We start from the raw sequence: 15,596 nt of genomic DNA, 5'->3' as shown, positions 1-15,596 counted from the left end.
ATTACCGTTACATTTTTTTATTTTTTTACTTCACTTTGATGAGATCAAATTGTGCGAATATAAGTTAAATAAGTGGAAATTGAGAACAGATGTTCTTGTGTCGTGGAAATTTTATTAAGTATTGGATTTTCCTCAAAGGTCAAATGTAAATATGTGCTTTACGAGTCGGTAACAGTATATTAGAACCCACTCAGGCCGTTGTATATGTTATCAATTTTTTTCTTATGTAAACTAGCACTTAACAATGTAAAATCTTGAATATAATAATCGTAATCATTATGCTTTTAACCTCAAGTCTAGACAATGACACATACTGCGCTTTATAGATGCTCAGATACACAAATATACAGGGTATGACTTTAAGTGAAGAATGCGAATCTGAAATTCTTATTTTTTTTTTAATAGGAATAATCGAGTTACAATTTGTTTTTGAAACTGCAATTTACTACTTGGAGCCACCTGAAATTTGCGAATTAGTGCACTTTCAACGTTGCCATTTGTTTTTAAATCAACCTACACTGTGGGAAATGGCAATGAAATATTATTTAGTAAAATAGATGGCTTTTGTATAACTTAGAAGAGTCATTTTAAAGTCACCATATTTTCTTGATATCACTGTGGTCGAAGCGCCGAACATTCAAAAAACATTCTATCTTTACTAAAAAGAAAATATATATTTTTAAATGATTTATTAAATATTAACTAATATTACCGTTTTAAAAAACGAACATAATAAAAAATTAATGAAAATACTATTTTTTTTAAATAGTTTCCAAACAGTAAAGTATACGTATCTAATTTGTGAATATCAATGTCAATGACCTCTAGTAGACTAAGGTCGGCGAGATACAATATTAGGGAAAGTATAGGCTCTAGAACTTCGGGAAAAAATTTTGGTAAATAAATCAACCAAGAGAAATCGCTGGAAATAATTTTCAAGTTCGCAGCTCGTCCGCTAGAGGGCGCAATCTACATACCAAAACATAGAGTTGAATTTTTCTCAGAAATGTTTCCTATTCAGGTATATTAAATATAAACATATATACTTTTATTAAAATTAAATTGTTTGTTCGTTACATAGTATCAATATCTGTTTCTTATTATTTTCAAGATTGTTATGGACTCACCCACTTGCGTGAAATTTCTGAGAAAATCCATAAAACGGCATTCTTGTGAAATAACGCCATCTATGTTTCCATGTTGAGGTAAATGACATTACGCATCCACCACAAGATAAAGCATGAAAAAACCTTTCCAACGAGGCATAACACTATGGGTTTTTAATGAGGCAATCCCTAAAAAAATGCATTTTTCTGATCAGACATTAGGGGCTTCCCCCACCCTTTCTGTCGAGAGATAGAACAAAATGTCAATAAAAAAATTTTTGCGCAATGAATCCGGCTATCCATATTTGTACTATTTAATATACTTGAATAGGAAACATTTCTGAGAAAAACTCAATTCTATGTTTTGGTATGTAGATTGTGCCCCCTATCGGCGGAGCTAAGAACTTGAAAAACTATTTCCAGCGATTTCTCTTGGTCGATTTACTATTCAAAAATTTTTTCCCAAAGTTCTAGATCCTACAATTTATCTAATATCGTACCTTGCCAACGGGGCACCCTGTACAGAAGATTTAGGATAATTCATTTTTGTTTCTTAATCAGCCACTTCAACGGCGAATCGGTGCTAGACATATTAAATTAATCAAAATAAATAAAACAACAAAATTAAACTGTGAACAGTTCAAATTTAAGCAGAATTCCATCACGTTCCGAACGCTTTCAAGGTGCAAAGGAGGTTAACTACCGCTGTTTTTATGTTCTCATAACGGAATTTGAAAAACTAAATTATTGATACGTGTTTCTAAGGGTCAAAGGTAGACTCAGGTTTAAAATTTATACAGTAATTTAATATTTTACTTAAAGCTTTACACTGAATGGATTCTGTAATTTCTGTAGCTTAGTTAAATAAAAGAAAATCACCAGGTATTAATTTGTTTTTGTTTATCTCATATCGTACCTTCTGTCCCGCCTATATTATAAGGCCACTTCTGTTAATGTATGTAATTTAAGATAAATAAATCTCAACTACTTATATCCACATGATTCATTGTTCAAAATTATATCTGATCAAAAATTAAATTGATAAAAAAACATAATGTTCATTTACCAGTACTTTACAACTATATTTGATAAAAATATTTCAGCCAATAATTTGTTCTTTGTTTTCTGATTTTTTTAGTACATATACACTGGCATATAAGCGTCATCAACAGTCACAATATTAAAATTAAACATAAGATATTAATCATCATATTTAGACTAGGGTTTGCAATCCCGCATTCCGCGTTACAGCATTCCAGCAATTTCCGCATGTCAATGAGACCTGCGGAATTCCCGCATTTGTGCGGTAATTCCCGCGCGGGAAATTTTTGAATAGAACACGTCCGCATGGCGCGCACGAGCGCCCCGTTTGGTTTGCGTGCGCATCCCGCTCCCCTGTGATAGCATCGATCAATCGAGCGAAAGAAATGATTAAAATCGGCAGATCTTAGCATCATTCAAACAAATTCCTTGATTCGTTTGTTTATTTTCGAGAAAAAAGTGTTTACAAAGTAAAATTTTATATATAACTAATAGTTTTGTCTTCTTGTATGTTACTTTAATTATACTATACTGCCCTACTTCGGAAAAAGACCGTATATGCAGTTTTGTGACAAATTGAGAAAATTACATATTTGAAATCTATATCGCATTATACATTACCCATCTATAAATATCAAAAATATCGTTTTTGTTTTTTTAAATTTAAAAATTTGTAAATTTTAAATTTCTATTATTGTCACTTAGCAGACTTATGTACATGTATTTCATTAAGAGGTACATATTATAAACGCCGCATGTGACCACATACGGCTTTTTTCTCTAGAAGAAGCGTTGAAATACGATGTTTTTAACAAATTAAATTCGTATGTAACATGCGTTGTTTTAAATTAAACAACAACAATTAAATATTATTTGCAACACAATATATTAAAAATTAGTGAAAACCCCTGTAAGAACATCCAAAATATCATGTATAGGATGTACATGTTTTGGTTCTTCTATTAATTTCTGTTGAAAATGTAGCACATACTGCACATACGGCATTTTTACCTAGCAAAATCTTAAATTTATTAAGACAAAACAACATTTTCGACGGTGTTTTTATTGAAATTGCAATGTTTTCTAACATTCTTCAAATACATTCAAAAATATTTGTTTTTCGTTTGCCGTTGCCGAAAAAATCAAGTTATTACGTTAATTAGTAAATGAATGACAGCCAAATGAAGCATGCCTAATATCTCCTTACAATTTTCTCCAAACTGTCATATTCCGAAGTATATTATCGATGTATCTAGCAAATATTTTTTTATAAATTGTTACTACGATTAAATTACTAACCTAACCTAGATGTTTATAAATTTAGTAATTTAACAGCAACAAGTACGTTAAGTAACTAGAGACATAATAATATCTATGTAAAAATAACAAAAGTATTATATTATTGATGTGTTGATTTCTGATGATTCTTTGTTAATAAATATAGTTTTTAATCTATATAATTCTTATCTGTTGATTTTTAAATACCAAGAATTATTTATATTTCATTTGATTAAATATAAACATTCCACAAAAATAGCGTTACTATTTTCATATATAAATATATATTTTAAATCTCTCGCGGGAATTACAGAGGGATCCCGCTGAAAGGCGAATTTACCGCAAATTTCCAGCTGGAAAAAAAGACTGCGGGATTACAAACTCTAATTTAGACTATGGCAAAGATATTAGAAAAAATCTAACACTGGAGAGGAGAAAAGAATAACACTGGAGAATAATATAGGTTCAGAGAACTTCCATTTATACTACAACGAATATACCCAGACAGACAGAAATTTTTCCTATAATATTCTTCCATTCATAGAATTTCATATCGAAATATTTTCATTCATATTCACTCAACCGAATACTCTGATTCTTCGCTAAAAATTGTTCGCTATTCTTCAGTATCTATTCATATAACAAACTCTCTTTTTCTATTTTTCCTTTGGGCTCCATTTGCAGACTTTATTAATTTCGTTTTTTACAGGGTGTTTGTAAATACGTGCGAAATATTTTAGGGGTGGTTGCCGAAGTTATTTTGTGAAAAAAAGTTCATATAAACGTAGGTTGAAATATGCCTCGTCGCACAGTAGGAAATATTGGACAAAATTCTCGACACTCGCCAATTTTCATCGTCTCGTCGTGATTTTTTTTTAATAATCTCGTGGTATTCTGAATTTTCATATTCCGGTGAGGTTTTTTCGAAAAACCCTTTTTTTAATGCTTAGGGAGCGCCCCAACCTCAATGTCGAAGAAAAAATTTTTAAATACTGGATGTTCAGTTGTAGAAAAAAATGTTTAAAAAGTATCTGCTATTAATAAAATTGATTATTATGACCCTTGATTTCAGGGTCTTTAGGTCACGTTTTGGCGATCGCGATGATAAACACTCAACAAAAATACATTTATACTTTTTATTAAAAAAATAATTTTGTGACACTTTTTGTCACTAATGATTTGATTTGACAATCTTTCCAGTTTTGAGGTTAAGTTCTTGGGTTAAGGTGTCAGATTTGGGTACAGTATGGCACAAGGTGTGTGCTCTCGGAAAAATTGTTGACCGAATCTCTGTATAATAAAGAAATTTTTAATTTTTTTTTATTAATCCTTAATTTAGTGAGTTTAAACTTAGTTAATGTTGGTTTTGAGGTTAGGTTTTTTAGATTCGAATTTACGGTTTGGGTATAACATGTTACGTTATTACTTTACCCACATTGATATCAACTTTTTGTTTTCAATGTTGAATTGCATTTTTACTTTGACTATAATAACGCTTTATTTAAAGAGAACTCTAAATAAAATATTAACAAAACCTACAATAAAATATGTTTTATTTTTTTCCTTAAAAACGATCTTACGAAAATAATTGAAGAGTCCTATTTCAGTCAGAATTGATGGCGGATTTCTAAAAAACTATCAAAACTGTAAAAGTCAGTGGCGTAAAATTTTTTTTATTAAAAAAGTTTGTGGCATTCTCGCACGAACGCTACTGGTGCAAGTGGAAATATTCGGATCACCCCAAAAAATGCACATTTATCCCTCCAAAGCGTTTTTCACATTTCGAGTCAATATCTATAAAAGTCTGAAATAATTAATAAAAATAAATAAAAAATTAAAACTTAAAACACTGTATTTCAGAAACGAAACATATTTCGACCTACGTTTATTTGAATTTTTTTTCTCAAAATAACTTCGGCAAAATATTTCGAACTTATTTAGAAACACCCTATATAGTCACATATTGCAATAAATAAAATTACTAATAGGTAATACTTAAAAAAATAAAATTACTTAAATAAATACTTAGGGATAGTCATTAGATTCTAAAAAATAAAAATCCAAGGACCTTAGAAATAATTCGTCGCAACTGGTGGTGATAATAAATCTACAAATAAATAAAAATGTAAATATAAGCAGCAGATTTCCTGGATTATATGTGTTTTATCAAAAATGTTATTACATTGTCATCTAAAAACAAGCACACCCTAGCAACAGATCTTAGTATCTTATTAGAATCAGATTATATTTTGTATCAGTTTAAATCTATAACCCAGACGAACACATTCGACATTGCTAATTGTAAGATATTTGATATGAAAGACAATCCAAAATAATTTCCATAGCAACAATTCGTTTTAAAAAGCGTATTTATCTATACAGGTTGTCCACAGATTCCTGTGTGTTAGAAACGTATTTTATTATAGTAAAACCGTCGAAGAAAATATTTCAAGTCAAAATTAAATACACCAGAACGCTGATAATTTGTTTCTTTGTTTTTGAACACGAAAACGTGCCAAAAGTGCTAAAACTGGTTAAAACATAATTTTATTAAATAGTTTTAGATAAAAACACACACACTGTATGTTTAGAAAATATAAGAGGCAGTCAAAACACTCCTTAGCTCAGAACCCAGTTAACCGATTTGAACAAAATTTGCTGTTGCTTAGTTTCTCTTCATAAAATATGCAGTGACTATGTTCCTATTAGGTTAAATCATACAGGGCGTTCATTTTACTACAACCCTTTATGAATATTCTTCTGTAACTGTCTTGTATTTTTAGAAACAAACGTTTGCAAAATACAAACTTGACAGTGACTTACCGAAATTGTCATGTTGTTAAGGATATACAGGGTGTTTCAGGATTAAGTCGACAAACTTTAAGGAGATATTCCTCATAAAGAAATAAGAAAAAAATCATGTATACATTTTTTTCCAGAGACGCTTCATTTTCGAAATATAGGGCGTTAAAGATTTTTTAAAAAAATTACAATTTTTTAAATAACTTCTAAATGAAGAAGGCTATTTAAGCCAAATTTGGCATGACACATCTTCTTATAAGATACCATTTTTCCATAGAAGTAGAAGTCCCTCAAGCAACCAGTGGCGGAGTTATGGGGACTCAGACTCATTAAATTATCTCTTATAGTTTCATGGCAAAATTGATTTTTCGGAAGGATGCTTCTGGATTCTGTCGATAAACTTTAGGAAGACGTTCCTCATAAAACCTAAGAAAATATAGTACCTATTAAAATTGGTCTTAGTCTCGAGTATGTGTGAGTCAAATAAACCCGTTTGTCTCCCCTTCCCTTGGGTTTAACCAATAGTATTAAAATTATTAGATGCTTCGTTTTTGAGATATATGGTGTTTTTTTTAGAAAAAAAAAAATGATGAAAAAAAACAGAAATATTTAAGTACCTAACATCTAATGTGACTATGTCGTAATGCGACAACGTAACGGCCCTTGCAATACTCCTAAAATTTTTCAGGCGGTTTGTAGTCACTTCATTTACTTGTGTTGTGTACTTTTAAATAAAATAAGATGGTAAACAATACATGAAAATTTATTTGTAAATTGAAACAACCAAAAAAATTACAAATTAATATTACTCCTAGACAAAGCGAAAAGTAATAAAAAATTAAATGATTTAAAAAAATATTTTGTTCAAAATGGGCGCCTCCGGACTGTAGGCAAACACGACATCTTCTAATTTTGAAGTAGTGGCCGATCGACACTGATTTGGAATTAATACTCGACACGCTTGGAGTATTCGCTGTCTTAGATCTTCTAGATCTAGGGTATAAACTGGCGCCTCGTAGACTTTTTGTATAACAGCACCCCAAACGAAATAATCCATCGGTTTCAAGTCTGGTGAACGTGCGGCCAATACGACCAATCCATCTCCTAGGATAATTAATGTTTAACCACTCCCTAGTACCTCTACCAAAATTGGCAGGACAACCATCTAGTTGAAACCAACTGTTCATTCGAGTATTAAGCGGAACATCTTCTAACAGATCTTGAAAACCATTTTCAAGGAACTCGGTAAACATGTCAGCATTTAACCGATGCGGAAAGAAGCAGGGACCAACTATAGTATTGTCTAACACACCCAACCATGCGTTACATTGGAATTCATGCTGAAAACTATGTTCCCTTACCGCCCGTAGATTCTCATAGGACCAAATATGGTTGTTCCTTTGGTTTAAAATTACCCTTCGAGTAAATGTGGCCTCATCTGTCCACATTACTTTTTGCGTAAACTGATCATCCTTCTCTGCTTGGTTTAACATCCAGTCACAAAACACGCGCCTGCATCGTCTGTCCTGAGGCAATAAATGTTGCACACGCTGGATATGGTAGCATGGCGTCCATCAGCCCCAAGAGTCCTCCAAATGGAACTTGACGAAATACCTAGGTCATAGCTAGATCTTCTGACACTCGTGGATGGATTTTCATCGAAATGGTTTAAAATAGTATTCGATCTTACTTCATCCTGAAGTGGGGCAAAATGTCCATCAGCATAAGTTGGAATACCGAAAGACACAGTTTGTCTGAGACGACTGAATCATTTTTTATTTTCAGTACCTACTGCCGTATTAATTTTTTTTTATAATTTAATTAGTCTGAGTCCCCATAACCCCACTGGTTGCTTGCGGGACTTCTACTTCTATGGAAAAATGGTATCTTATAAGAAGATGTGTCATGCCAAATTTGGCTTAAATAGCCTTCTTCATTTAGAAGTTATTTAAAAAATTGGAATTTTTAATAAAATCTTTAACGCCCTATATTTCAAAAATGAAGCGTCTCTGGAAAAAAATTTATACTTGATATTTTTCTTATTTTGTTATGAGGAATATCTCCTTAAAGTTTTTCGACTTAGTCCTGAAACACCCTGTATAGTTATTTCCAAAAAATATAGGGTATGTGTTAATAAATAATTTCTGGAATATTCTCAAAACTAAGCATAATTTCGACTTTTGATAGATATACACTTTTTGTGTAGAATAAAATTCTCTGCCTATTTCTGATAGTTGCCTACAAAAATTTAAACACACAAAAAAGTTATAGAAGAATGTTTACAAATGGTTGTAGTGAAATGAACGCCCTGTAAGATTTAACCTAATAGGAACATAGTCACTGCATACTTCATGAAGAAAAACTAGGCAATAGAACATTTTTCTCAAATCGGTTAACTGGGTTCTGAGTTAAGGAGAAAACAAGAAATAAAAAAGAAACTTTAACACCCTGTAACTTTCTTTGCGACATTTTTCGTATAAGCAAGTTTAGTTAAATCGACACCATTAGGGTTCTAGATTATAACCTTGAAGTATGTAATATTCGTTAGGTGACACCCTGTATAATGTATAATATCTATAACAGTTTACATTTCTCTTTTTATTTCGCCTAAGTTCCTTGATTTTCTGTTCGACAGACTCTTAGTAGACGGTAAACATTTTTGTAACCTCGAAAATATATTTTTTTGGTAAAATTACTTCGGACACGTGTAGGTACAGGCGCCGAGTCTCTAAGGTTATCCCTTTCTGGCAAACAATATAATAGGCAAAATTATACGATCGCGGTCCCTATTATTTGTCTGATTGCAAATCGCGATAAACATCGTTTCGACAACACTTTAAAGTACATTACGACGTAGAAGATTTTGAGATATGACGCGATTTTACCTATAAAAACATTGTCGTCCAATTTTCAGTCAGTCAGTGAAATTTGTATTGACATAGGGTGTAACTTGAAAGGTAAGAAAAAATTACCAAAATAAGATGGTCAAAATATTTTCACTATTTCTTAAACATAAAAAATGACAGAAAGTAAATAGTTAAATCCCATACAAATAATAATAACAACAATATTCAAATTCATCAGAAGTTTGTTTTTGATTTAAAAAAGTTATATTGTATTATGAGTTTGGTGTGATACGAAACAGATGACGGGTACTCGTTTTTATTTCCAAATTCTCTTAATATCTATAGCCAATTCTGGATATTTTTCTTTTTTTTATTATAGTTTGGTCGGATGAATATCAGTTGTGTAAGATATATTTTCAATTTTATCCTGGACCGATTTGTTATAATTGACTGCTTTATCAGCGTTACAGGTCCCAATGTAATTTATAATATTTGTTCTCTAATATTGTTTGTGGTGTATATGTATACTACGGATACATATGGCCTATATAATACTATAACGACAGTTATAGTATTATACAGGCCAGGAAATATAGAGTTGAACGTTATTAGACAGTCATAAGGAATGAGAGGATGCGATGCCAAAACGTTCTGGTAATAATAACGCAGTTTATAAATGTTTAATTCACAAGTCATAAATAAACTTCTTCTGTTTATAACTTTTGATCTAATCAATATTTTTTTACGCTAGTTTTGTAGGCCTTTTGAAGACGAATAAAAAGTATATTATTGTTTTCTCGTGGAAATAAACGGAAAAAAGTTATAAGCGAAAAACGTGAATTTACGTAAAAAATTATACAATTAGTCACCCTGTAAACAATCTTCCCCCCATTTTTATGACTATGGAAACAAATATGTTATTATACATAATATTTAGAGCATCTAAATCTAAATCGAAACAAAAAGTCGCGTCCAACTCTGCATTTCCTGGCCTATTATAATAAATAGATATTTAGATACAACATATTATTTGCCTATTACTTTTGCAACAAGTTAAACCACATTACTGACATACTAAATATGCTGGTAGTGTTGGTTATCTAAAAGGGGAATATCTTGTTCGCGAAGGAAATATAATAATCAACAACATTGTCTAAACACCCTTGAATATTGATACAATTAGCTGTAATAAATTAATCATATTATCCATTGATACAATACAACGAATTCGTTATTTACCCATGTTGACTGGGCTAACTGTTGCACTGGGCTAACTATCTACAAGCTTGATATTAACGATGCGTAGTATTAAAACCATCAAATTCATTGTGTTAGCGCAAGTTTCATTATCTTAATTCATTTGTACATATATATCAGTAAAATTTCTATATTGTTACAGGTACATACAATCTATGTATTAACAAATAAAGTTGATACATCGGTACTAATCATTATCAGTATTACGTTAATACACTGTTTTGATGAAAAAATCTTATATTAATGATATTACGTCTAACCAACAGGGGTCATTAAAAGGTACTTCAAAAGTCCAATGTTACCACATAAGATGTTCGATTGTATCTAACGGAATTAATAAAGTTATTGTAAATATTATTTAAGTTACAAGATAAAAAATAAGATTAAATATTGTCTAAAATTTTTTGATTTTCAATTTCTTTTCTGTTTTCTTTTAGCAAAATGAGGACACTTTTTGTTATCACATTAGTCGCCGCGGCATTCGCCACAGCCTACTCTAGCGCGCTTCCTCACCAAATTGAAACGGAAGCCTTCATCAAATCCATCAATGAGAAGGCTACCACCTGGACCGCCAGAAAGAACTTCGAGGGCTGGACCCCGGAGCAGCTCAAATCTCTTGCAGGAACCATCGGGATCAGCCGCAATCCCAATGCCTCCATCCCAATCGTTTTTCACGACGTTCAAGCTGATGGTATTCCAGACAGCTTCGACTCCCGTCAAATTTGGTCTTTCTGCGAATCCATTAATACCGTCAGGAATCAAGGGGCTTGTGGAGGTTGTTGGGTAAGATTTTTAAACCTGATGCCAGAGATTTGTAAGAAGTTATTTTGTCAAATTTAGAAATAGATACTACTCTTTCTTTCAGTGAAAGCTATACTAAATGAAAAAAGCTTTAACATAAATAAAACTTGAATCCTATCTTACAATAATAAGATTTTTAATGAAAGTCCCTGAAAATTCATCTTCATTCTATAACCGATATTTTTTTATTCTAGGCCTTTGCCGCAGTCGAAGTCATGAGTGACAGACTGTGCATTTTCTCTGCTGGAGCCAAGAAATTCACCTTCGCACCAGAAGAACTGATATCTTGCTGTACAAATTGCGGTAGCGGATGCAGTGGTGGGTTCTTGCTTGAACCCTTCGACTATTGGCAGTACAACGGTATCCCATCGGGAGGAGACCAGGGTAGCAACTACGTAAGATATAATACTCTAAATATAATTTTTTTGTCTATATCCTCAGAAAGTAGAGAAAAGAATTTTAAAAAGTGTGTTTTTTAAATTAATTCTCCTACTAAGACTCCTTGACATTGATCGGGTTCAATAGTATTGAGAAAATTTATTTTAGATCTGACACAAATATTTTTGGTTCTGTCTTCAGCCATCATTCCTTTAATTTCGTCATTCCTAAAAATTTCCTACGGTTTTAATATTGTCCCTAAAACCGTTCTTATATAAGAAATTAATTTATTTTTCGCACATCTGATAATATTAGAAAGTATGCCCAACCAATTCCCAGAAAAGCATCAAGAGAATCTTTCAAATTTTACAGTTCTTGATTGTGTATCGCGAAACTAAGTGTCAAAATCTCTCTTAGACCAGGACGAATCTGTTTTGAGGTGGATGTGTGAGGAGGCAAGCAAATTTTTTCTGGATTACCGTTAGTACAACTCACATAATAAAAGTGTAGATCCCTAGATCTGGGCGAGGTCTGGAACATTTTCAAAATTGCAAAAATTAAAAAAAAATACCCATGTTATCTGAGTTTTTTACTTATATCTTGGAAACTATGTATTTTGGAAGAATATTGAAGCGGAAAAAATTTTAGAATTGAATTTTGCGCAATATACTGTAAGTTAAAAATGTTGATGAAATTGATGAAAAAAAGGCAAAATAATCAAGTTTTTCAGATATTTTTTTTTAATATTTTAGTTGCTCCGACTTTAAAGTATAATAAAACAACACACCAAATTTCATTAAAATCGGTTAGATAGTTTTCGCAACATAATTTTTTGAAAAATAATTTGAAAATTTTTTTTCGAATTTTCAAAATGTTGCGCAGCCTCAAATTAAGCATCAAGGTACTTGAAATTTTTTTCACATCAGCCTTTCAAATGGTTTTTGAAAAATTGAAATCGGTTGATTAGGACGGCCACAGTAAATTTCAAGTACTGCAGCCTCAAGATAAATAGTACGAACAGTAGGTCTTCGGCCGGTACCCTCAATATGCGGCTGTATTTTTCCAGTTTCCCGAAGTCTTCGTTCTACCGCCGAAAAAGTTTGTCTGTGGGGAACTTGACGATTTGTATATCTCTCATTATACGCTCTTGTTGCCGCAGCACAGTTTTTGCGACATTCAAAATACACTTGTAGCATGTCCACATATTCATCATTAGTAAAATTTGGCATAATTCTTGCTAATTTACACCCAAAAAGTATTTAGCTGATAACAGTGACAACTTACAGAAGAGTTGATTGTGACAACTGGCATGACAGCAGCACACTTAGTTTTTCTTTGATTGATTGCAATCATATACGGTGTAAGGTGAATGGTAATACATTTTATTTTTCTATTAACAAACGAAAAGTTTTAAAGGAAAATTGCTAGAGAGGTAAAAGTTTCTAAAAGAACCAGTTTTCTAATGCGTATTTTTGGATATCGAGTTTTTACGAAATATAAAAGTTATGGCAAAAAATGGCTTGAGGGGTGGTTATTTCAACCCCTTTCGAGGGGTTAAAATTTTCGAAAAATAGTTGAAAACTCGCATCTGTATTAGTAAACAACCTGTAAAAAATTTGTTATTTGTACCTCGTTCGGTTTTCAAATTACAGCCAGTTTTCATAATTTTTTTGGAAACTGATGGCCCATATCTCTTCAGGGGTGAACATTTTACTAAGGCGATTTTTTGCAGATCGTGTTCTTTTAAAATGTAGATTCACTGGTATCATTTATGCTACTCCATTCAAAAACACCCTGTATACCTATATACAAATATTTTGTTCTTTATAGGGTTGCAGACCCTACACCGCCGAAAGCAATGGTCAGACTCCACAGTGCAACAAGCGCTGCGTGTCAGGTTACAGCAAATCCTGGAATGATGACATTCGCCATGGTATCGCACATTTCCAAGTCACCAGTACCGTGGAGCAGATCCAGCACGAGATTGTAATCAACGGCCCCGTAAGCGCCTACATGGAAGTCTTTGAAGACTTTTACAGTTACGGATCAGGTATGTTGCAACCGTTAAAATATAAAATGATTCTAAAAGTCACAGAATTTTTGTTCTCATAAAAGTTTTTACTAAATATCTTAGTTATAAAACGATTTAATGACAAACGTATTTCGTATCTGTCGTATATCTATTGAAGATAATTTTGAAAGTAACATGACTTGCTTTTTGATATTCAGTGTATCTCGAAATAAATCGATTTTTAACAAAAAAACAGACTTATTTTATCGCTATAAGAGATGCTCAAACAAGAGATAAGAAAGTTGATTAAGATCAGATTAGACTAAACAATTACATTAACCATTTCAGTGAATAGATTGCACTTTATCAAGTCATCAATGAAAATTAATTTATTTCCGATTTTCAGGTATCTACCAACACACCAGTGGCAATTCCGTGGGTGGTCACGCTGTAAAGATCGTCGGATGGGGTTCTGAGAACAACGTCCCTTACTGGATAGTCGCCAACTCCTGGGGCACCGGTTTTGGAGAGGGCGGATTTTTCAGAATCATCAGGGGTAACAACAACGTTGGCATCGAAAGCTACGTAGTTGCCGGTAACCCAAACACCAGCGAATAAGTAAAACGTAAGAAAATTGTATACCGTCTTTATATTTAATTGTAAATAGTTCAATTCCGTTAATAAATAATAATATGTAAGCATGTAATATATTTTTTATTGCTTTAAGTCTTTATTGTTCTAACATCCATCCATGTTTATCTAATGTATGAATGAATGTAGGATCATTTAGAAATTCTTTTGGCAGTGTACTAATTCCGTCCTGTTAACAACCAGGCAAAAACCAGTCCATATAGTCCAGTTAAAAGATTTTATTGATATCATCATGCACACAGCATACATCCCAACAAAAAAGTATGTCCTATAGTACTTTGATCCTTTAACATTTAGAAACAAATATATACAAAATTTTAAATGGTAGTGTGGTAGAAAAATCAATAATAAATAAAAATTTTAGTAGAAATTGTACGAATTTTTCAAATTTAGTCAACAACCTGTTGTGCTAATTTTTAATATAGTGCATAGTTTTAATTAAAAAATACCTAACATATTGAGAGTATGGTGCAAAAAAAAATCTGTCTTTTTCTCGTCTCTATTATGTAGTGGTCTGCTTTTCCTTTATTGAAACAAATCTGTAGAAATGAGACATGAGATATACAAACGAAAATAATGTTTGATTTCGAATACTTGATATTGAACAAAAAGAAGACAACAAGAAATAAACACGCCTTTGCGGAGGCACCTGTTTCTTAAAAGATTTTATTGATATCATCATGCACACAGCATACATCCCAACAAAAAAGTATGTCCTATAGTACTTTGATCCTTTAACATTTAGAAACAAATATATACAAAATTTTAAATGGTAGTGTGGTAGAAAAATCAATAATAAATAAAAATTTTAGTAGAAATTGTACGAATTTTTCAAATTTAGTCAACAACCTGTTGTGCTAATTTTTAATATAGTGCATAGTTTTAATTAAAAAATACCTAACATATTGAGAGTATGGTGCAAAAAAAAATCTGTCTTTTTCTCGTCTCTATTATGTAGTGGTCTGCTTTTCCTTTATTGAAACAAATCTGTAGAAATGAGACATGAGATATACAAACGAAAATAATGTTTGATTTCGAATACTTGATATTGAACAAAAAGAAGACAACAAGAAATAAACACGCCTTTGCGGAGGCACCTGTTTCTTAAAAGATTTTATTGATATCATCATGCACACAGCATACATCCCAACAAAAAAGTATGTCCTATAGTACTTTGATCCTTTAACATTTAGAAACAAATATATACAAAATTTTAAATGGTAGTGTGGTAGAAAAATCAATACTAGTATCACTAGTAACGAACAACCACGCTAATAGACCCCTCGCCTTGATGTGCATCAACGACTTAGCTCAGCGAAACTGATTGTTACTGGGAACTGGTGACTTGGTAATATCCAGCGCTTTCATTACACGCTCTCTCAGGATTTACCCGACTTATCACTGATAACTTCTTACTATTCAGTT

General features: G+C 32.0%; 1 protein-coding gene across 1 annotated transcript; it reads left to right on the top strand.

Moving 5' to 3' along the window:
• Positions 1-9,117: 9,117 nt before the first annotated feature.
• Positions 9,118-14,226, top strand: LOC108916595 (cathepsin B-like). The gene is made up of 5 exons (XM_018722889.1): positions 9,118-9,184; positions 10,768-11,113; positions 11,326-11,526; positions 13,340-13,559; positions 13,927-14,226. Exons 2-5 carry the CDS (start codon positions 10,772-10,774, stop codon positions 14,136-14,138), a joined length of 975 nt encoding a protein of 324 aa, XP_018578405.1. The 5' UTR covers positions 9,118-9,184; positions 10,768-10,771; the 3' UTR covers positions 14,139-14,226.
• Positions 14,227-15,596: the final 1,370 nt, after the last annotated feature.

Source organism: Anoplophora glabripennis, unplaced genomic scaffold (assembly GCF_000390285.2).
Source record: "Anoplophora glabripennis isolate ALB-LARVAE unplaced genomic scaffold, Agla_2.0 scaffold1610, whole genome shotgun sequence".
Lineage (NCBI taxonomy): Eukaryota > Metazoa > Arthropoda > Insecta > Coleoptera > Cerambycidae > Anoplophora > Anoplophora glabripennis.
Note: the sequence above shows the minus strand (reverse complement) of the source record. Positions and strands in the feature narration are given on the sequence as shown.